A 22,411-nucleotide genomic window follows, 5' to 3' on the forward strand; every position below is an offset into this window, starting at 1 on the left:
GCAGCTGATGCTCGGTGCTCACGAAGAAGACCTCCTGCACTCGACCGGTCTGGCGCACGCGCACAACCTCTCTGGCTCGCCCGGGCACGTGCTGCCACTCTGTGCATTGGCTCGCACCTCGCTCTTTGCTGTTGTTAACACTTTTGATGACTGCACACGCTAAGCCAGCCAGCAGATTGCACTCGCGTCGCTGGTGCTACGGCCCCGCTCCCAAATAAAGGATTTAAACGAGCAGAAAGAAACTGGGGGAATTTATGCACCTGTACAGGGGCTTTCTGCAGCGTCCCTTTCCTGCAGGTTCCTCCACCGCCATCGCTTCAGTCCATTCAGTCACAACTCCTCTGCATTCCTTGCCACGTTCTCCCGGGGATTCCACGGTCCAACCATCTGCATGTTGTATGTTTGAGAAAATGTTGAGGCAGCTGGGTATTTCGAACAAAATTCCTCCCTCTAATTCTTACCTGTGCTCGACAACGATCGTAATACGGTCAGTTTTGGTTTGAACGAAAAATCATTGCGGGTCTCGTCTGGTGGCAGCGATAAAGCGGTTTCTGTAAGCACTTTCCCTAGTCAACTTTTGTGGCCCACCTAATTGCTAGGGGCAAACGTCTCCGGAGCATATAAGAGAAAAGTGGAGGTCTTCAGCATAGAATGCAATGGCGTTATCTGGACCTGTTCGCATCGCATCAGAACTTTTCGAGCGGCGAATCCTTCCGCTCCTGCTCGCACGCCTTATTTGTTGGAGCAGCGCGTTACGCTCCCAGGGCTCCGAATTTCCGAGATTGGAGGAGGAAGCGCGTTGCCTGAGAAAAAAGAACGCCCTAGGCTTCTTCTTCACCACGCGTTTACAACAAAAACTGTCCGCCATGAGAACCACAATGTAGCCGCTGTTGGAAGAACCGAGAGAAAATTAGGCTTACTTACCCTTATGCCACGTAAGTAAGCCACGGCGTCGGGGACGACAAGAGAGAAATGCCTCACCAGGACAACCATTCCCAAAAATACGAATCAAGAGGCGGAGGAAGTGGCCATAGCACTGGCAAATCAAGCCAACTACGATCACCTCCGACTCGCAACAAACCTGCAGAAGCTTCAGTGCGGGAATGGTGATTCCAACAGCACACCACCTTGTAAGCGCAAACCCCCTTTTAACCGGAAGGACCCCGGTACATTCCTTCCTCGCGGGCAACGATTTCGCTCAAGCGACGGCCTGCGCACTCACAAACCAGGCATGGGAGGAGAGCCCGACCCCGCCCCCGTTTTTTTCCTAACGCACTACAGGCTAGAACGAAGGATCTATTCCCTCCACAGCCCCAATTGAGCAAAAACCAAGCATCCACGCTTCCACTACTAAAAACCCACAAGTTCCATCATCAGTACGAATTCATCAGTAGCACCCTCACCAGCATTTACCGCTGCAATGCGGACGAACAGGCTACCGGTATCACGTAATCCGGGAAAGCAGTCAAAACCCCGACTTGCCACCCCCTTTCTCTAGCCCAAACCTCGAGCAGTGGGAGACCGCGCTGTCCAGCGCACACCTGCCGAAAAGGTAATGCTGGCGGAGAGGGCGGAACGTGCGAGGAGGAGGACAAACATTTTATTGAACCTTTAAAGGGGGTCGTGCCGGTGACGGAAGCAGCCTTCGCCGTGACCACCTGTTGGGTAGACAGGTCGGGGCTGCCCAGCACCTCAGCCCAGTGCCCACCGTCTGGTAAGGGGGGATAGGGGTCGTGGGAAGAGTTTCAAAAGAGATGGTCCAGTGCTCCGCAGGCCGGGCAGTTGGGGGAGTGGTAGACGGAAGGATAAATACGGTGCAGGTGGTAGCGAATGGGAGGGTATGGGTAGAACTCTAGTATGGGTTTGCACCAGTCGCCATAGCCGTTCTTCCCTCTTGGATAAATCCGGGTGTGCGGGAGGGAGCTGGTGGCGTGAGAGGCGGAAATATGCCGTAAAGTCGTGGAAGGTTAAGAGACTGTCCCGAGCTAATAGGGCTCCGTGAAAGGGTTCGAAGCTAGGGCCTGCTCGGGCGGTGAGCTCTCCAGCGGCCCTATGTGCTGCCTCATTTCCCCCCACGCCCGTTTGGGCCGGAGTCCAGATCAGCTCTATGGGTACGGTAGGAGGATTTTTGAGAATTCTGAGCGCCAGGGTCGAGATCATGCCACTGGCGTAATTTCGAATGGCCGTTTTTGAATCCGCGATGATAGTGGTAGGGGGCGGCTTATGTGTAAGGGCTAGAGCGATTTCCGCCTCTTCCGCCTCAGCGGGTCGGCTGGTGCGGACTGTTATGAGTTAAGAGGAGGAGTGTTGGGATGGTTGATTAGTGCGGCAGCGTATGCGTCCTGCTGTCGATAGGAAGCTGTGTCCACGTAAACCACAGTGGGGTGGACGGGGTATTTCTCTGTAAGCGCTCGTGCCCGTTGTTCCCATACGCTGCTTGTTGAAAACAGGGTGCATATTGCGCGGTAAAGGGCGGATAGTAAGCGTGCCATGAATGTTGGGTGGTACCGGGAGCCTGTCGTTGTCGCGTGGCTGGTGCCGCGCGACCGTGCGGCAGCACGAGCGGCCCGAGCCCGCAGAAAGAGCCGATGCGCACGACAGCTGCTCAGCTGACAAAAGAAGTCCCACACTTTATTGGGGGCAGAATGTATACAAGATAAGTGGTGCCACACACTTGTGGCAGCCTAACTAAATGGCTGAAGGGTGGCGACCTCTACAGTCGTCACAGAGAATAGGGCCTTTAAGGTTAGTAGCAGCAAGGAGAGTGCGACCGGTAGGCGTGGATGAGAGCCTATTTAGATGGCCGTTAAGATGGGCTTCAATGAGCTCCTCTGCCGTAATGTAAATGCCGAGTTTCTCGAGTCTGGATCTGTAGCGCCGTTTTGTAGATCTTTCGAATAAGGCAGTTGACTTTATAATAGAGTTTGGTACGCGAGGGCAAGAGATATGGGAGGGAATAAGTGAGACGGCTGAGCACAAATGCCTGTATCAGCCGGACACGCTCCGTTTCTTTGAGCCCCTTGTTGTGGGCAGCAATCCTACGGATGAGGGAGATCGTCTGATTCACCTGATAAGCGAGCTGTGCTAAGTACTTAGTGTTTGCGCGATTGCGCTGTATGCAGAGCCCAAGCATCTTCAGGACTGCCACTTGGGGAACATCCCTACCATCAATCATGCGAAGACAGCGTTTGCACTTCTGTACTGAACTTGAGCGTACTTTCATACGCATAAATACGCTAAATAAGAGTTTTGATTTCTCTCGCTTTCTCCCTCGTTCACAGCGATTAAGAAAGACTTAATTAATACTACATCGGGCTTGCGTCTCTTTCTTCGCTTGCGCCCCTTCGTCCTTTGCCGCAAATTACTTCGACAGGCAAAGTGGCCGCACTTCACGCGACCAGAGTCAGAGCTCTCCGTGGCTTGAAATGATTCGCTGGTCACTGACCAAAGTCAAAACATGGAAATGACGTTTCGGGAGCCCTACGGCTCCCTTGTTCACGAAGCAACCGGCTGGAGGTCCCCGATTTATGTAGCACTCAGCAGCGTTTCCAGTCACTTTGCATAGATAGGATCCAAAGTTCAATCGTTCCGGTTTAGCGTGACGTTTTCTGGATGATTATGGACTCGAAGTTTCGCCGGGTTGATACATTCTTTTCGGTTGTCGCTATCTTTATTTCGGTCCAGTTAATCTGATGGCCGGTCTCCTTCGCACGCTCCGCGATTGCGTTTGCTAATAAATTTTCCTTCCGTATACTTACCGTCGGGCAGTGGAACTGCCGAGTGTTTCAGCACAAGCGAGTGAATCTCGAACATCACATTAAACTTAACCACTCGGACGCCTTTCCTGATGTGATTTGCCTCCAAGAAACTGGCACTTTTTCCAGGCTCCAGAATTACACACCCTTCTCCGACATGGAGGAAGACAAAGCCGTAGCGTTATCCAAATTAAAACCGGCTGTCACCTCCCCCGTTAGGCGCAACCTCACAACCATTCGCCACGAGACCGGCGCGGACAGGGCGTCGGCGGCTCAGGTTCTCCTATAATTAATTGCAACCCGAAAAAAAGGAGAGTGGTAGCATGTTCGTCCTAAACGTATATATCCCGCCCAATAATAATTCCAAGTTCACCAACCTCTCAAGGAAAACTATCGAAATCTCCCGTGGCCACGCTCTACTCATTGTAGGCGACTTTAATGCCCACAAACGGGACACCGTTAAGGGTCGTAGCCTTTGGCTAGACGCCCAATAAGGTCTCAGCCTTGTTACAGACCCATTGTACCAAACCCGTATCGGAAATAGTGAGTAGAGACACGGTGTCTGACCTATGATTCACTAAAAACATGAGGAGAGAGGCCATGTGGCTTAATACGCAAGAAAATCTTGGTGTACCGACCATTACACCGTAGCCATCACAAGCGTTTTCGGTGGCGTTACCGGTAAACCTGGAAAAACGCTTCGACTGGCACGCGTTTCGAAAAATTCGTGCAGCAGAACGCGCTTTCCACTCGGACTCAAATATCGACTCGGGAGCGGCAGAGATAGTCGATATTGAGATGCCGACACAGTCGAGATGCCGGCACAGCTACAAAAAATATACCTGCAGAGGCAGACCTGTTTCAAGCAGACGCACGGCTTATTCACATGTGGGAGGCCAAGAACAGTCTACGACAGCGACTCCGCAAATATAAACTAAATCGCAACCTGCGTCGTCGGCTTGCCCGACTTGACGGGGAAATCGAAGACTATACTCACAACTCTTGCGACAAAATTGGCACGCGGCTTGTGATCGCATGGAGAGAGAGATCGGGATGGCTAAGACATGGCGGATCAGGCGTTGTCTAATAGACCCTGACAAAAGTAAGACCACGCAACGACGCAATCTAAACGTTGTCCTCCACAAATTTAACGGAACCAACAAACAGCTTCTCCAGGCCCTTCAGGATCTCTGCATTGCCCCTTCGGCTACCGAAACGCTCCCCCCTTACTCGGGCAGTGACAACGCCTCCCTCGACAGTCCCATCACCTTAAGCGAGGTACGGGACGCCGCTGCGGCCCTCCGGATCGGCTCGGCGCCGGGGCCGGACGGCATAACAAATAAGATACTCCGCAACCTAGATGACGACTCCATCGAGACTCTGACGCGCTACTTTAACGTCTGTTGGGATGCGGGCACATCCCCGCTCAATGGAAAACGGCCAACGTCACCACCATCCCTAAACCCGGCAAAAAGCTCCAAATTGAAAACCTTCGTCCAATTTCCCTCACCTCGTGTGTAGGAAAACTCGTGGAACATGTCACCCTAAATAGGATCAACGCCTACATGGAAAAACATTCCTTATACCCGCACACCATGATTGGCTTCCGCCCCAAACTCTCGACACAGGATGTGATGCTTCGACTGAAACCCGACGTTATTGACGGAGTGCGCTCCTCGTCAACAGATACCCGTGCCGTCCTCGGGCTCGAGCTCGTTCAAGCCTTCGATAACGTCAAACATTCGGCAATCCTAGAGAATCTCAACAGCCTGGGAGTAGGGAAGAGGGTGTACAATTTCGCAACTTCCTCGCCGATCGAACAGCAACTATCACGATTGGCGGACTTAAATCAGACAAAATTCACCTAGGCAGTAGGGGAACCCCCCAGGGCTCGGTTGTTTCTTCCTTCTTTTACAACGTGGCAATGATCGGTCTGCCCAATCTCCTCAATAGCATAGAAGAGCTTTTTTTGCGAGCGTTTGCCTTACGGTATAACAGTTATATATACAACATCACATTTGTTTCACGCAGAAACGTCAGAAGAGACCGGTACTGGGGGTCCCAGATCCACCGCAGTGGATCAGGGGGTCTCCCAGCATGGAGCCCTGCGCCCCGGAGGTGTTGCAGGCGAGATGTTTCTAGAGCAGGGCAGGTCCATAAAAGGTGGCTCGCGTCGGCTTCGGACGCAGGGACCGTGCAAAAGGGACAGGTGTCCACAAACGGTGCCTGATAGTGGGCAGGCCAAGCTGGGGATAAGGACACCCCAACTCGAAGCCTCCGCAGCAGGGCCTCCTCCCAGCGAGCGAGCCCACTGGGGAGGACAGTTCTACGCGGTGAAAGTAAACCACGCGGGGTCCGGTGGGGCTTCTCCTTTTCCACCAGCAGTTCTTCTAGGGTGGACACCGGGAGAAGTGGTAACGGCCGTGGAAGGTCTACACAGCGACAGGCGCGATCCACCGCTATGTGGGCAGAAAGCATGTCACGGCGAACCCACAAAACACGCACAGGGCATAAGTATGCGTCCAAAATCGCATGAATACCTGCCGACATGCTGGTGCTACGCGAAACACGACGTAGACCACGTAACGCTGTCGTTGAGTCCGTGTAAATTTCCAGTTTCACGCCGGCAGTTACTGTTGATGCAAGCGCTTGGAGGCCATCCTGAATAGCAGTAAGTTCTGCCAACAGGCTTGGTAGAGGGCGGAGGGTCTCGTAGGCGCAGCACTGGTTTAAGGTTGGGTGAGAGGGACAAGTCAAAGCTGTAGTTACGAGGCAGTCGTGTGCCCCGGCGTCCACGACAGCCTGCATGATTCGTGGCCGCGTCGCAGGTACCCAGTGACGGATATGAAGAAGGGCTGCATCCGGAGGTTGATGAAGGCCAGAAGTTCAGACATGTAGCCTTGCCAGAGGCTTGTTGTTCGTCACCTGACGGTAGAGCCAGGGCGGTCTAGCCGCAGAAAAGGCTGACATCGTATCAGGAACATGGCCCATATCTGCAGCGAGAGCTGCTGCCTCCGGTACATATCCACGCTTTAGCAGGTGAGCGAAACGACGCTGATGGAGGATCTGATCTAGCGTGTTTAGCTTGCCTTCGGCTTGTAGCGGCGGAATTGGTGTTATGTGAGGGAGGCCAGTAATGGTGCGCATGGCGGCCCTGTTGATGGCCTCAAGCCGAGCCCAGTCCGCTTGCGTCATGTGCTGGAACTGTGCCTGATAGACAAGCCGTGGTTGTAGTACGCGCACTAGGAGACGGGCAATCGTCCAGCAGGCCCCGCCAGACTTCTGAGCGATGCGGCGAACGAGGTGGAGCATCTGTCTGGCTTGCTGTCGAGCAGATCGTAGCCACTGATCTGCTGACCCTGATGCCAATATTTCTAGTCCTAGGGCTCGAAGGCGGTCAACAGTCGGTATGTCGTTCCCATTCAGTTGCAGTGATATGGGAGACACTGCAAGGAGGCGGCGGCCCCAAGCGTTCGCCACGGGAAGTAAAGCAGACTTCTCTTGCGAGAGAGTGAGGCCCGCATACTTGCACCATCTCTGGCAGTCTGTTAGTGCTTGCTGGAGGCACTCGGCCTGTCGCGACAGGTCTGGATGCACTGACCACACCGTAATGTCATCCGCGTACATGAGGAAATATAGATCTCGGATTGAAGCAAGGTGTCAAGCTAGCGCCAACAAGACGATGTTGAAAAGAAGCGGAGACAAAACAGAACCTTGTGATACGCCCCGGACTGGTGTAAAGTGACCGAAACTTGCTCCGTTGATGCGGATGGAAAACGAACGGTGTTGAAGGAAGTATCGGACAACATTGCAGACTTTGTCTGGAAGGTGGAGGCCATTTAGAACTTGGAGTATGGCAGCGTGACTGACGTTGTCATACGCCTTGGATATGTCGATGGCGAGCACAGATTTCACACGGCGGGATCGGCCTCCAACTAAAACCATAGATGAGAGGTATTCCAACCCATCCTCAGTACCGAGATAGGGCCTGAATCCAATTTGCGCCGGGTGATACCATTGGAAGGTATCAAGCCATCACTAAAGCCGTGTTGCAAGGAATTCGCTCTAACAACTTGCACAGAGTCGATGTCAGGGCGATGGGGCGCAAGTTCTGAAGTACATGTGGTGGTTTCCCAGGCTTTGAAATGGGAATAATATCCGCCCGAAGCCAAGAGTCAGGTAGTTGACCGGAGAGCCACACCTGATAAACCGAGTCCAAAAGCGACACGAGGACCGGGTCATGATGTTCTTGTACACGTCGTAAGTTATGCCGTCGGAACCCGGTGAAGTCTGCTGTTTAGCGTGATCGATCGCTGCCAGGAATTCAGCCACTGGGAACGGTGCCTGGATTCCCAAAACGGCTTCACGAGTAGGCCGTAATCCAACATCGTTAGGCAGGGGGAACGGAGACGGCATGGCCCCTGGCACAACATCAAATGCAGGAAACAAGGCCCGAGCAACGTCGGGGGCGAATTGTGCCGGATCCTTGTTTGACGCAATACAAGCGCTGGCAGCTGCATCCGGAGGGCGACTGCCCGATTCCATGGCGTGAAAAGTGCGCCAGACAGACGCCATTGAGGAAGAGGGGCCTAGAGAGGTGCACCAGTCAAGCAAGCGCTGCCTCGACAGTCTTTTTTTGTACCGTCTGGCAGCAGCGGTAAGGCGCTGATACTAAAGTCTGGCCGATATGGACGAAGGATCCCGTGCGGTAATTACTTCAGCTTGCTTGCGCTGCGCCCCAAGCTGCAGGAGCCAAAGATCGGGCTTCGGGCGGGACTCCTCCACCCACGTATGTTGAGAGGCGTCCATGAGGACACGCCGAAAAAGAGCGGTGGGATCCGGAATGGGCGCCGAGAAGGATGCATTCAGTGTGGAACGGAAGATGTCCCAGTTCACCACTGTGCAACGGCGACGAAGGCGACCCGTCGACTCTCGAATGAGGCCCGGGCGAATGGGGCGATAATCGCTCCCCCAGCAGTCAGCTTCACGTTGCCAGGATACCATTTGGGCACCCAGCCACCACGACAAGCTAGGGGAGTCCGGTGGCATCCGTGCGTGCGTACACCGGCGTGTCGTGCAAGAGATGTCATTCAGAAGCGTAAAGTGGCATCACTGAAGTGCTCCAGTACCACAAGACCACGCTCACTTGAGGACGGATATCCCCAATCACAGTGCGGAGCATTAAAGCCTCCCGCCACAAGTATGGGGCACCCAGGGTTGGTTCGCCGAAGTGCGGTAAGCCAGCCCAGCCGTAGGCGGGGCGCACGACAACTGTAAGGGCGCACATAACAAGAAACCAGGATTACCGCACAACGAGGAAGTTGCACCTTTACCGCGACCACCTCCTGCCAGGCTGTACACCATGTGTCCAGAGGGATGGGGTTTTGAGGAAACCGAGATTGAACATAAATGGCCGCCGTGCCCGGAGGAGTAGAACTGGAGCTGCACCGGCGATCAGGTATGGACGGCTCTGCGTATGCTGTAAATTGTGGCAGCCGTGGGAGAGAGAGTTCGTCTCCTGATGTAAGAAGACCCAAGCATGGAGCTCGCCCAAACGGAGCCTTTCACGGAGCTCTCCCATTTTCGTAGAAAGACCCCGACAGTTCCACTGTTTCGGTTCGGGCATATTGACGGAGAGTTTAGCGAAGTTGTGCAGCAAGTACAGATACCAATGAATACCGGCGGCATAGTCTTTACGCTGACGCTGTAGCACTGTGGGTGTGCGACGGTAGTGACGGTCACATTGAGGTCACCCTCCAGCAAGCCATAAACGCAGTCGAAAAATACGTTGCACCCCGGGGCTTCAGCTGCTCACCCGAAAAATCAGAGCTTCTTATCTACCGTAGCTGGTGCATTACAAACTGAAGAAGTTCTTGATGGGTTAATGCAGAGGAGGCTGGCGGTGAGGGAATGGAATTCGTGGACGGGGCGCTTTGATGATGCTTAGAGAAAAGACGAGGCGGAGTTGAAGGGTCTTGGGACGATTGAGGTAAGCGTTGCTGGCGACGAGTTAATTGAGACTTGCGCTTGGTGAGTTTGGTAATTTCACCATGCAGCAAGGCCAGCTTTTGGTCCAGGGCAACAAGCTCGTCTTCCGTAGGGGACGAAGGAACCTCAGAAACAGGTTGCCGACGATGGCGCGAACGGCGAACAACGTCTCGATATGTTGGCTGCGATGGAGGCTCTTCGGCTTTCGCCTCCATTGCATCCTCATCCTCCTCCACCAAGCAATCGAATCGGTTGAATGTCGAGGTTGGGTCTGGCTGAGAACGCCACGCACGACGCTTAGCACGCGTTGCCTTACTCTTGGTGGGGCAGCCTTTATCGGTGATTTCTCGTGATAATCAGAGCGGCAGAGACCGCACTTGAATTTTGGCTGTTGAGGCGATGCCGTTGAGTCCTCACGGGCATCCGGGGCTGGGAACGGGCAAGACTTGCTCATGTGACCTTGTATAAAAAAAAACGGTAGCAATGCACTACCCCTGCTTTATATGGACGAGGTCGAAGCAGACTTGGCGGTTGCGACGGGCCACTTGCGCACCGGGCTAAACACTCGGTATTTCCTTGTACAGGTTAGTAACAATAGCCTATACTGCAAGCACTGTTTGCTCTGTACCCGTCGCTGCTGCCAAGTGTAGAAGTGTATGCATTGATACAGTAGAGCGTATTGTCCCATTGTACTTGTGAGTTCTGTTGAGGGCTTTTTCGATGGCTAAAGACGTAGCAAAACTGAAAGACGAAATGAGAGGGGAACTAAACAAACTGAAAGACGAAATGAAGCACGATCTGCTTCCGTGAAACCATGGAGCGAGAACTGCGAAATGATATTCGCGAGCTGAAATCTGAGCAAAAAGAAATAATCAAAAGTCTCGAGAACGCCCATGAGGAAATTTCTGACCTGAAAAAGGCACTGGATCAAGCTGCTGAAACAAACAGAAAAGTTGAGCAAGCAAACCAGGCTCTTAGTGCAAAGTTCTTGCCGATGGAAAGAAAAATGCAGGACCTGGAAAGCAGATTAGTGCAGTCCGAACAATACTCCCGAAGAAGCAACTTAGAAATACAAGGCGTCATTGAGACAGAACACAAATCTGTTGCCGATATCGTTGCAGCGATTGGCACCGCGATCAGCGAGCCGATTGTTGAGGGTGCTATTGAGGCCTGTCATCGCGTTCCAACAAAGAACGCTGAAAAAACTAACATCCTTGTCCAGTTTCGCTCGCGAGCGAAGCGCGATAACGTCCTGAAAAAAGCTAAAAGCACGCGCCTCACTAATAAAAATCTTGGTTTAAACAGCACGGCGGCCGTTTTTGTAAACGAGCACCTTTGCCCCACACTGAAGAGACTTCTAGCCATGAGTGTGAAGAAAACGTATGAGCACAAGTGGAAGTCCGTGTGGTCGAGTAATGGAAAAATTTTTGCTAGGCAATCAGCTGGCGCAGCAAAGGTGCACATTTCTTGCGAAAGCGACCTTGAGAGGGTCTTTAGTGCTAGAAATGATGACTCCACCACTGTACTGACACCACTCGCTGTGCGGACAGCACCCGCTGTGCAGGGCAGCGCCGAGGCACATCCACTGGCGGGGGTTCCTAGCCCTCAGAACCAAGCGAGTTGATAGGAGAAAGTGTAAGCCGGTGCTCGCCTGCTAGTACCAACCTCGCATATATAATGAATTATCATGAGCTAGCCTTGCCTTTTCAAATTATTATTAAACCTTCATGCGGATCGGTCCTTCACATGAATGTGCGCTCAGCATGCTCCAAGGAAGATGATATAGCCCTTTTCTTTAACGAGTTTTCCTTTAAATTTGATGCTGTAATGTTTTCAGAAACATGGTACTCAGATGACTGTAAAAAGATTAAGCTTCTAGGTTACGACACTTTTTTCGTCAACCGCTCAAACAGAAGAGGCGGTGGTGTTGGTATTCTGGCTTTGAGGGAACTGAACTATGAATTGGTCCACCAGTTTACTAAGATTACTGAAGACTACGAAACACTAACACTGCGAAATAAAAATCAGGCAATTTCTGTTCTTTATCGCCCCCCAACTGGTAATATTACTCGTTTTCTAGAATATTATGAAAGCCTATTAGATTTTGCTCACAAAAACCACATTGAACTCATAGGTGGTGGCGATTTTAATATTTACGTGTTACAAGAAACCCCCTACAGTCGGCATTTTGGTACTGTTTTACTTTCGTCTGGTTTTAAGAATGTTATTTCCACTCCTACCCGCATTACACGCTCAACTTCATCCGCACTTGATCTTATCGTAACGAACGTCGATAAACCTGTTCACAGCACCGGAACCATTCCCTGCGATATCAGTGATCATTGTGCAGTCTTTCTAACATACCGTAACGGGAAAAGCGATACTGTTCGAGCAAGGGAAGAGATATTCATGCAGTGCATTACAAAAAATAAGCTAGAATCCTTCAAAAATGAAATCTTGCTTCAAGACTGGACGCCTGTCATAGCGGAATCTAACCCAAATGATGCTTACAATACATTTTTTAGTATCTTTGCGTCAATTTACAACAAGCATTTTTCTTTTAACACGTTAAAGTCTTCACGGAAAGCTAGAAAACCATGGATTACTCGAGATCACCTAAAAATTATAAAAGAAAAACATCGCCTGTATCAGTCCTTCCTTCGTGCAAGATCAGAAAAGGCGCTAAAACAATTCAAAAGCGTCAGGAATCACGTAAATGCTGAACTTAGACGCGCAAAGAACACCTACTATGAACAGCTGTTCTCGAATGCGACTGAACAGAGGCCACACGCCGTATGGAAAATTATAAACAGTGTACTTGGTCGAGGAGATAAAAACAAATGTGATCCCTCTACCATAGTGGTTAATGGAAAGGAAATGAAAGGCAGTGCGCTGGTCGATCATATGAACCACTATTTCGTGAATGTTGCTTCCGCCCATGACAATAATCCCCAAGAAGTAATATTAGGCCGCCCCAATTCCGAGTGCATACTTCTACAGCCCACCGATGAAAACGAAATATATAGCACGTTTATGTGTCTCAGAAATAGTAAAGCTCTAGACACTGATAACCTGCAAGTTACACCTGTTAAATACGTTTTGTCAGTAATTACCCCAATACTGGTACATATTTTTAACCAGGTATTGTTGTCGGGCATTTTTCCCGACAAAATGAAAAAAGCCAGGGTTTCCTTAATCTATAAAGGTGGCGATAGGAACTTACCAAATAATTACCGCCCTATCTCAGTCCTTCCAGTTTTCTCCAAAGGGCATGAAAAAGTAATTTTTACTCGGATATCAAACTTTTTTGAGAAACATAGCATTATTACTGACGCACAATATGGCTTTAGGAAAGGCACATCAACAGAAACAGCACTTACAGCATTAAAAGAAGATATCTTGCAAAATTTTGAAGACAATAAATACTGCGTTGCCATCTTTGTGGACTTTAGTAAGGCATTCGACTGCCTCGACCATGCCATTTTAACCAAAAAACTTGAAAATTACGGCATACGCGGAAAGTGCCTAGATGTGCTTAAATCCTATATGAGTGCCCGAACTCAGTGTGTGCAAATCGTCCCACTTGGAGATACGCCGAGGTGTTCCTCAAGGCAGTGTACTTGGACCACTTTTATTTAACACTTACGTAAATGACATAGTAGACATTGATAGTGAGGCTAAATTTTTTATATACGCTGATGATAGCACACTCCTGTTATCTGGTCCTAAAGTTAACAATTTGATTCAATGCTGCAACAATGTTCTAAAAAAGCTATCTAACTGGTCCAAAATGAACCGCATCGGTATTAATTCTACGAAAACTAAAGCAATTATATTTCGCGCAAAAAACAAACCTTGTTCGGTTGAACACAACCTTTGATTGATTGATTGATTGATTGATTGTAGGGTTTAACGCGCCGACGCAACGCAGGCGATGAGGCGTGCCGTAGTGGAGGGCTCAGGATTAATTTCGACCACCTGGGGATCTTTAACGTGCGCCGAAATCTCGTACACACGGGCGTTTTTGCTTTTCGCCTCCATCAGAAAAGCGGCCGCCACGGCCGGGAATCGAACCCGCGACCTGAACACAACCTTTACATAGACGATAAAAAAATAGACTTTGTTGACAGCCATAAAATCCTCGGTGTGCACTTCTCCTCCGGTCTCACGTGGGATACTCATGTAAACTACCTGTGCAAAAAGGTTTCTGTTACAACTGGAATAATCTCGCGTTGTCGTAATTTGCTCCCAACTAAAGTAAAACTTCAAATTTACTATGCCTTATTTCAATCATACCTAAATTATTGTACACTGATATGGGGAACCACATCTAAAACCAACTTAGGTAGACTTTTTATTCTTCAGAAAAAAGTGATTCGCCTTATAGCAAATATTGAGCCCTTGACCACTACTAAAGGCTTATTTGAACATTTTAATATTGTTCCTGTAAATAGTATGTACCGCTTTCGTCTACTTCAAATGTTCTGCTTCTCCACTGCTACACTGCCAACTACTTATCATCTGCAGCCAAACTACAACGACGGACTGCTAATATAAACACACGAAATGCAGACACTTGGGCCATCCCTCACTTTCGTACATTCTATAAATACCAGACACTGAAATATAACCTACCTATTGCACTGAATGAATTCTCTCACAATGCTTGTTGCAAAAGTCGGAAAGAATTGCGCATATTTTTTGCGCAAAATTGAAGTGATCGCTTGTTTTCCTTTTTTTTTTTTTTTTGAAACCTTGAAAATTTTGCTTGTTCGCACGTTTGAGAGTGTATTTAGGAGTTGTTTTTGTTTCATACTTGTTTTATACATGTTTTCTTTGGCAAAGCAACACCCAGTAATGCGGATGTATTTTTGGTTATATCTAAGTAAAGTTTGGTTCGTTGGTGAAGGTGGTTGGTGTCGTCGTGGAGGGTGGTGAAGGACCCGATGACGAGACGAGGCCAGTAGGTGATGAAGAAAAAGAAGTCTATTTACACGTATTTACAAGAGACGACGAAACATAGCACAAGACAAGAAAAACTGGATTAAAATTAAAAGGCGCCGCAGCGCACAAAAGGGGGTATCGCGGCGCGATCCCTGATGGTGGCCCGGAGGCCAAAAGTGTGCCGAACCGCCGCACGGTTGGCGAGAAATTCGTGGGGATCTGGCGCCCAGAAACCGCCACGGGAGCGAGTCTTCGTGCGACTGCTTGCAGTCGCAGCTCTCGACCAACTCGTCGAAGCGTGTGCGCGCAGGGCGCGAGCAATGCCGCCTCCCCCACAGCAGCGCACATGCCAAAAAGGGTTTTGACCTCCGCTCCCCCCCGGCCGTCCCCGAAGGTCAAGATGAAAGGAAAGCCTCCCCCGACGCCGCACAAAAGCCGCCGGCGAGGCCCGACAAAGGGTGCGACTCGCTGGCGTCGGCGGAGGCCGCCCAACATTCCGACACCGGATGGGGAGACCCAGCAAGGCCACGAGAAGGGAGGGGGGTCATCGTCAAGACGGGGGTCCATCGGCGCTGCAATCATTACAATCTATATACTGGAACATTTGTCGAATTCGTTGGGAAATGTCTGTACCTCCAATTGTACCTGTATGTACATTTTATGTATATATTTTATATTTTATTTTACCTTTATATTTTATGTATATATTACCTGTATGTATATTGTATGCACCTGTAGACATTTATAGGAACTGTATAGAAATTTGTGCGTGCGTGCGTGCGTGCGTGCGTGCGTGTGCGTGTGCGTGTGCGTGTGCGTGTGCGTGCGCGTGCGCGCGTGTGTGTGTGTGTGTGTGTGTGTGTGCGTGCGTGCGTGCGTGCGTGCGTGCGTGTGTGTGTGTGTGTGTGTGTGTGTGTGTGTGTGTGTGTGTGTGTGTGTGTGTTGTGTGTGTGTGTGTGTGTGTGTCAAGTGCACAGTTCTTAGTTGTATCTACTTGCCTTAAAGTGGCCTCCTGGGCCCTGTCAAGCTCGACGCGTAGCTTTTAGCCCAGGAGACCATCCAGTAAAATTGTATTGTAATTGTATTGTAGAATAGGCGGTTTGGGGGATCAAGCGGCTCCAGCATAGTCTTTACGCCGACGCTGTAACACTGCGGGTGTGCGGCGGTAGTGACGGTCACATTGAGGACACCCTCCAGCAAGCCATAAACGCAGTCGAAAAATACGTTGTACCCCGAGGCCTCAGCTGCTCACCCGAAAAATCAGAGCTTCTTATCTACCGTCCCACCAGTAGAGGGAGAACATCTACTTCCACTCCCCCTTCAGTCCAACTTTTTGCCGCCGGTTCGCACCACATTCCCATCGTCCCCAGTGATCGCGTTCTTGGACTTCGAATACAAGCGAATGGACATAATTCTGATACCTTACTAGCGTTCCAAAGAGTTGTGTGCTAAAACAACTAGGCTAATATCCAGGATAGCTGGTCGCAACCACAGAATGAAACAAGCTAACCTCCTACGCACCCTACAGGCCTCTGTAGTCGGGTGACCTTCGCCACTCCTCCGGCTAGAGCGGGCAGAGGCAATTAAAATAGACGCTCTCCACCGCAGAGCCTACAAGCGGGCCATCGGCCTCCCACGAAACACGTCCATCGAGCGATTTGAGGCCCTGGGCCTGACAAATAGTCTGGATGAACTCATCGAGGTTCAACGCCTAGGGCAACTCGTACGGCTGACCTACAGCACAACCGGGCGCCACATATTCGACTCGCTGGGTATAGCTCACCCCAACAGCGCACCTACTAGTTTCGCGATTCCGTCAACAATAAAGGAAAATATTCACGTCTCTCCGCTCCCGCGTAACATACATCCTGAGAGGCCAGAGCCCGTGCCCTGCAAAGACGCTTTGCGAAAGTCGAGAACGTTTCCTACGCGGACGCAGCTGATTACGCTGGTCGCGAGGCATTGACCGCATTGACCAAAGCGGTGGTCAACAATCAGGGTAACACCGTCGCCTCCTGCTCTATGCGCACGAGAGACTCGCCGGTTGGAGAAGAGGCAACCATTGCTCTAGCCATGGTTGCCTCCACAAAGATCAAGACAATCATCAGCGACTCCAAATCAGCAATTCTAAATTTCTCACGAGGACACATATCAAGGGAGGCGTGCGCAATCCTGAATTCTGGTCTCCACCTCGAAAACCGAGCAGGCAAGGTTAACTTAATCTGGACCCCCGCCCACTCCGGCCTTGCACGGATCGAGTCTGCGCACGAAGCCGCTCGAGGCTTTACCGACCGAGCGGACGGCACTTACGATGCGGAACTCGTCCCAATGTCAGGCAGGGACAGGCTATTATCGTACAGTGACATCATCGGTAATTACCGTTTAGGCCGGGCCCACTTCCCACCCGCGCACCCATCCCTCAGTAAGCGGCATTCGGTGGTCCGGCGGCGCTACTCCCCTGAGTGTCACGATGTCAGGAACGAGCGGACCTGGCGCACACATGTCATGGAAATATCCGGAGGCGATCACAAATGGCCGCACAATCACTAACAGTGAGCAGTAGACCGTGCTGCTCAGCTCCAGCCCGGTAGATCAACTCTGGGCCGGATCGGGTGGTCGTCGAGCTTGCCACCGGATAGGGTGGTCGACGACCGTTTTCCATTGCTCAGAATGTGCTCCAAAGTGTGCGATTTGATGTACGGCCATTCATACCGTCGCACCACCGTAGCCACCTTTGACGGGAAAGAACCTTTTGGTATTGTCAGGCTTTGGCTGTAAGACGGTTGACCCTGATCCTGTCTGGGATGGAGCACGGATTTCTCCGAGCAGCGATATCTCCTCTTTTCCGTGCCGCCCACAAATTAAGGAGGTGCATGTCAGGGTTCGCTTTGGCCTCCTCTACCCACGTTTTGATCGATATAGCGCGTTGCCGACAAGATATGAATAACGCTGACAAACACGGAAGGTCTTCCGCAGGCAGAAACCCTACGCACGCGACCGCGCACGGCGTACTACACGGAACGAGAGCACACACCGTACCAGCTAAAGCTCGTCGCCGCCTGCCAGATCCGGAATACTGCTGAAAATTAGTTTACACATGCGTGAAATGGAATGAGAGTGCGGTGACAGATTGGATCGTCGTTGGTGGGGCTTCGTAACGCGGTGGCCGAATAACTGCGGCAATGCTAAGCCTTTTCTGCGCGACCCGGCCGCGGAGAGACCTGTTCGCCGCGGCAGTGCCGCATGCAAGAAATGCAATCAGGCCGCTAGACGTCGGTGGAAGTCTTCAATTATTGCGTGAGCAAGCATGTTGTTTTTGGTGCCCCCTTATCTGATCTTCAAACGCTCGTTTCCTCTAAGCTAGAACTGGCGTGCCGTCGCTGGGACAGCCTACCCGAAAAGCAGTGCCACGCAGCCAGTAGTAGGCGGAGCATGCGCGCCGGTTGCTAAAAGCCGGATAAACCGCTGAGCAAAGGCAATGCCTGCGCGTACCTCGGAGCGCAAGCGTCCTGACAAGTGTCTCTAGGTTGTTTTGCTCCGAGCTTATCAGCTCGTAGCATCCAGAGCACTCTGAGGCGCGAGGAAGGGGTAAAAGCCTAGGCCTTGTAGCCTTCGCAACCCTATTTAGGGCCCCTTTAAGTTGTGCTTAGAATCCGAGCCATAAAGCAATGATTGTATGTTTAACCTTCTGAGTTCATAAAAGTACATCGAAGGTAAAATGAAAGGAAGCTCAGAAAGTCTTCTACAGATGTGCCATAATCGTTATTAATTAGTATAACCAGATGTATTACAATATACGGCCGTTTATACTGGCAGTAGCACATTTTATTAGCTCAGCATTGGCAATAGATCGTTTTACGTAAAAACTGAATTACATATTAGCCAACCTGAAAGGGATCTTCAAGTTTTAGTTCGTTAAGTCTTGCCTGCGTGCGAATGCTGCTGCGACAGTCAGTGCCAGGTTTCGCCTTCAAATATAACCGCACGAGGGGCTTTCCAGTTGTACATTTTACTTAAAAGGTGATGATGATGACTGGTGTTTTATGGTGCAAGGCCGACTATGGGCAAACAGCGCCAAAAATGGCTTTGCTGAAAATAATATGTCTAACGTAAGGCTCAGAATGCTCGCGAAATGGCCGTAAGTGACACCTGGGGCCGAATTCTCGGCCGGGGACAGTGGGAAACGCACACTGAGTTTTCCTGCAACGAGGGCGCAAAGTCGCAGGCAAAACGACGGGTGGCAGTGCACGTTGCTTTGCGCCGTCATTACCCGAAAACTCTATGTGCTTTCCCCCTTTCCCCCCCCCCCCCTCAAAGTGGCGCCCCGTCCCAAGAACGCATGCTTTTGCATTCCGCTATCGCGTCGTTTCAAAACGACGCCCCTTTTTTGGAGAATTCGGCCCCAGGTCGTCGTTCTCACGTGTCCACGTGTTTGGTTGTTAGCTGAGTCATGAAGGCAAAATGCAACTTTGTTCAGTTTAAGTTACCCAACTCCGTTCTATCCATAATAAATGTTTTAACAGCGAAGCTGTTCAGCAAATCGTAATTTTGCGGCTCCGCAGTTAAAAATACCAAGAAATTGCCGAGCGCGGGCTTCGCGACGACCGCACAGGTTTGTCAAGCCAAGAGTACCCACTTAGGGAGCTTGGCCAAGACCGCCCGGCTAAAAAATCTGAGAAAATGCGAGCGCATGTGTGTGCGTGCCTCGCGGTGACCGCCCTGCGTCCCCGGCGCATGTTTGTCAAGCCAATCATACCCACTTAGGGTGGCTGACCACGACTGGCCAAAAAAACAAATTCAGAGTTCGCAGAATCGTGGCAAGACTTCCTCAGAACAAGAAAGACAGGTCATAGCGTACGCCCCTCCAAGGTGGTGTCCAATCATTACCACTTCAAAAAAAAAATGTAAGAACCTCACACTTAAAGCAACAATGTAGGAAATGTCATTGCGGCAGCGAAGAAGAAGCAAATCGGCTGCAATCGTGGGCTCAAACCGTCTGTCGGGAACGTAGCGTACAGCTTCACTGCGTACCTTGAAGTATTACGCGTTAGTGTGAGCTTCCTTCATTTTCCGAACCGCGAAAACGCAAGCAATGGTGAAAGACTTCCAATGTGGGTAGCACTCAAAAAACAGTTATCTTTGCGTTAACTGCGCATTAGTATTCACGTGATACGATCAAACGGAACTCGAGGCCCGCCCGCTCATTTTTCTTGGAGTTTGGCCGTGTTTGGTCGGCCGCTGCCGAACCCATCAACAAGGTTGTGGGACGTCATAGAAGAGATGCCGGAAAGTGGCTGGGGGTCACCACTGCTTCATGTGTTCTCACTAATGTCTGCGTTGTTTGTATGAAGTTCGCGCTAAAATTGGTATCACTGTTATCTGGACAACAGTCTTTTTCACGAGCCGAACTTGCGACTTTGTCCCTATCTATGGCCCCTCTAAAGCAAACACTTGCTTTTGCGTTCAGTGAATGAGCATCACATTGTCTCGAAAACTTCAAGCAAGTGCGGGCCCCTACCGGTAAAACGACACTCGACTCTCACTCGACCTGCCGACGAAGGGCGCCAGGTGTGATCTGGCAGAGGTCGTCGTATTCGAGGAGCACACCACCAGGAGGGACGACAGAGGCGGACTTTGAAAGCACCAAAAAGGGAGAGAAGGTGCAACTGCGAAGGTTTGCAGTTGCGCCAAACTTCCTTATAAGGCAACAGGTGACGGTGCTGAAGCAAACTACAGCGACGATTTCATTCACCTGCTGCTGCTGCTCATGCAGATCAGCTATTAATTTAGCGGACCTAATGGAGTTCGCGATATTTCTGCAGGTTATTGCCAGTGAACAATAGGATCCTTGATATTCGCTGCAGAACCTCTGGCAGCGGCCTCCCTCCTAAGAGTTTCTTGCCCACTACAATGACCGAATTATGAATGAAGGACCATGAAGGCCCAGCCTCCCCTTCCCCACGTAGATAGCGGCGAAGCCGCGTTCACAATATCACCGCTTCTTGTCGTTGTCATAGTGAAGCTTTCAATCACCAACAGGCTCACACGCCATTATTAGATGGAAATCAGACAGTCTGCCCGCTCATTTCTCTCACTGGCAACACTCGTGCAAACGAGTTGGTGGCTCCCGAGATGAGATATGGACACCGTAAGGTGAATCATCAGACATTAGGCGCTCCTCAAATGAATACATGGCGACAGTTAGCAGGCATTGCAAAAGTTCATTCGATTCTGAAATGTTCCCAAAGCGCTCCAGTATTCTAATAACTATTCTAGACGGTTCAGTGGCTTGCACTATAACCACATAACAACACGTGGCTACGCAGCGAACAACGCAGTCACCGATACCTGTTCACGAAGAGCAGAAAACCAGAGGCGTCGTTTAAGGAGGACGCAGGCCAATCAAAGCGCGTGCACGTGTTCTTCCTTTCCTCTTTGTCGTTTCGCGCCGTTTTTCGCCCAACTGTTCATTCCGGACATACCTGTGCATTTCGGCTGGGCAGAGGGCGTAATCCCGTCGACGTTTTTCGCACGCGCACGTCCCCAGAGCTGTTGTGCGAAAGCGCGACGGGAAAATAGAGCAATGGCAGCGCCTGCGAGCGTGTAGAACGAACTGGGACACTGCGTTGACTTCAATCATCGCCCTCCGCCGTCCACGGGTCTTTCCAAGCGTTCCAAGATTGCTTGCGATGATATCTTTTTCTTCCTTTCTTTCTTTCCTTCCAAACTCAGTTCAATTGCTCCTTTTTATTCCGCCGTCTGCCGGCGGACAAACGGCAGCGGTCCGTGCGTTGCCACTTGAGAAAGTTTCCCAGCCACTGCGCCGTCGTAGCCAGGAAGGAAGAAAGAGTAGCGATGAGCAGAAAGTTCCTCCGCCCAGGAGGCACGGTCGGAGACCTTAATTTCAACGCACTTGACGCTGAGTGGGGGTATGAAGTGCTGGGCGGCTGGGCGGCAGTTTATTCTCTCGCACTGCACTCCTCGGTGTCCTAGTGCCTCCTTGTCAAGGACCATGAAGGCAAAATAGGACCTTGTCGAACCTCACCGTACTTCGTTTTCACAAGCACTCGGCATCAAATTTATGAACTTTCATCGTTCTCAGACATGACGCGAAGCAGACGCCTAGTGAAGAGAGGAAAATCCCGACCACTCACATTTTTTCGCTCCGAGAGTACAGACAAATGCGGCGCCGTAACGAAGCTCTTGGAAAAGCTCGCGTCAGCATGCTGCATGCTGCAAGTGCTTCCATGCCGACACACGTAACAGGTTATTATCTTGATACATTGCAATTTTCACAGACATAAAAATCGCGGTCCAGGCGCAAAGAAACTGAGCAGTCGTAGAGCTGTTTACGCTTTACTGCCTTGGGAAACAGCGGGCTGCAGCTGCCACCTATCGGTATTCGTTGCCTTGTGGTGAAAATTTTTCAACTGCGTCACATAGAAAATCTCACCTCTAGGTTTTCAAAATACGTTCAAATATACACATAAAAGATAGTTTAACATAGCTTTAGTTGTTTAAAATGTGTTTACAAAAACAGTGCGCAAAACTCAACCCAAAGCCCGCCTGCGACCGGGAGTACACCACGATGAAACGGACGCGAAACGGACGTTTGCAAAACAGACAAACACCAGAATACCGCCCCAGAACCGAGCGCGAGACAGCTTCGATGTGAAAATCTCGTCTCGCGCCGCCCACTGTCACCAGTGACGTAATAGGCGAAA

At 50.7% G+C, this 22,411-nt stretch overlaps 1 protein-coding gene across 1 annotated transcript in view; it reads right to left on the bottom strand.

Moving 5' to 3' along the window:
* Pip (heparan sulfate 2-O-sulfotransferase pipe) overlaps nt 1-21,318 on the bottom strand; it is a 161,103-nt gene extending 139,785 nt beyond the window's left edge. Inside the window, exons 1-2 of the mRNA XM_077688783.1 lie at nt 21,170-21,318; nt 261-387 (exon numbers count right to left, since the gene is read on the bottom strand). Of these exons, the coding sequence (XP_077544909.1) occupies nt 261-313 (53 nt within the window). The 5' untranslated portion in view covers nt 314-387; nt 21,170-21,318. The remainder of the gene's footprint in view (nt 1-260; nt 388-21,169) is intronic.
* Nucleotides 21,319-22,411: the final 1,093 nt, after the last annotated feature.

Source organism: Haemaphysalis longicornis, unplaced genomic scaffold, assembly GCF_048455015.1.
Source record: "Haemaphysalis longicornis isolate Haplotype H1 unplaced genomic scaffold, Haemaphysalis longicornis Haplotype H1 scaffold_10, whole genome shotgun sequence".
In the NCBI taxonomy this organism is placed as follows: domain Eukaryota; kingdom Metazoa; phylum Arthropoda; class Arachnida; order Ixodida; family Ixodidae; genus Haemaphysalis; species Haemaphysalis longicornis.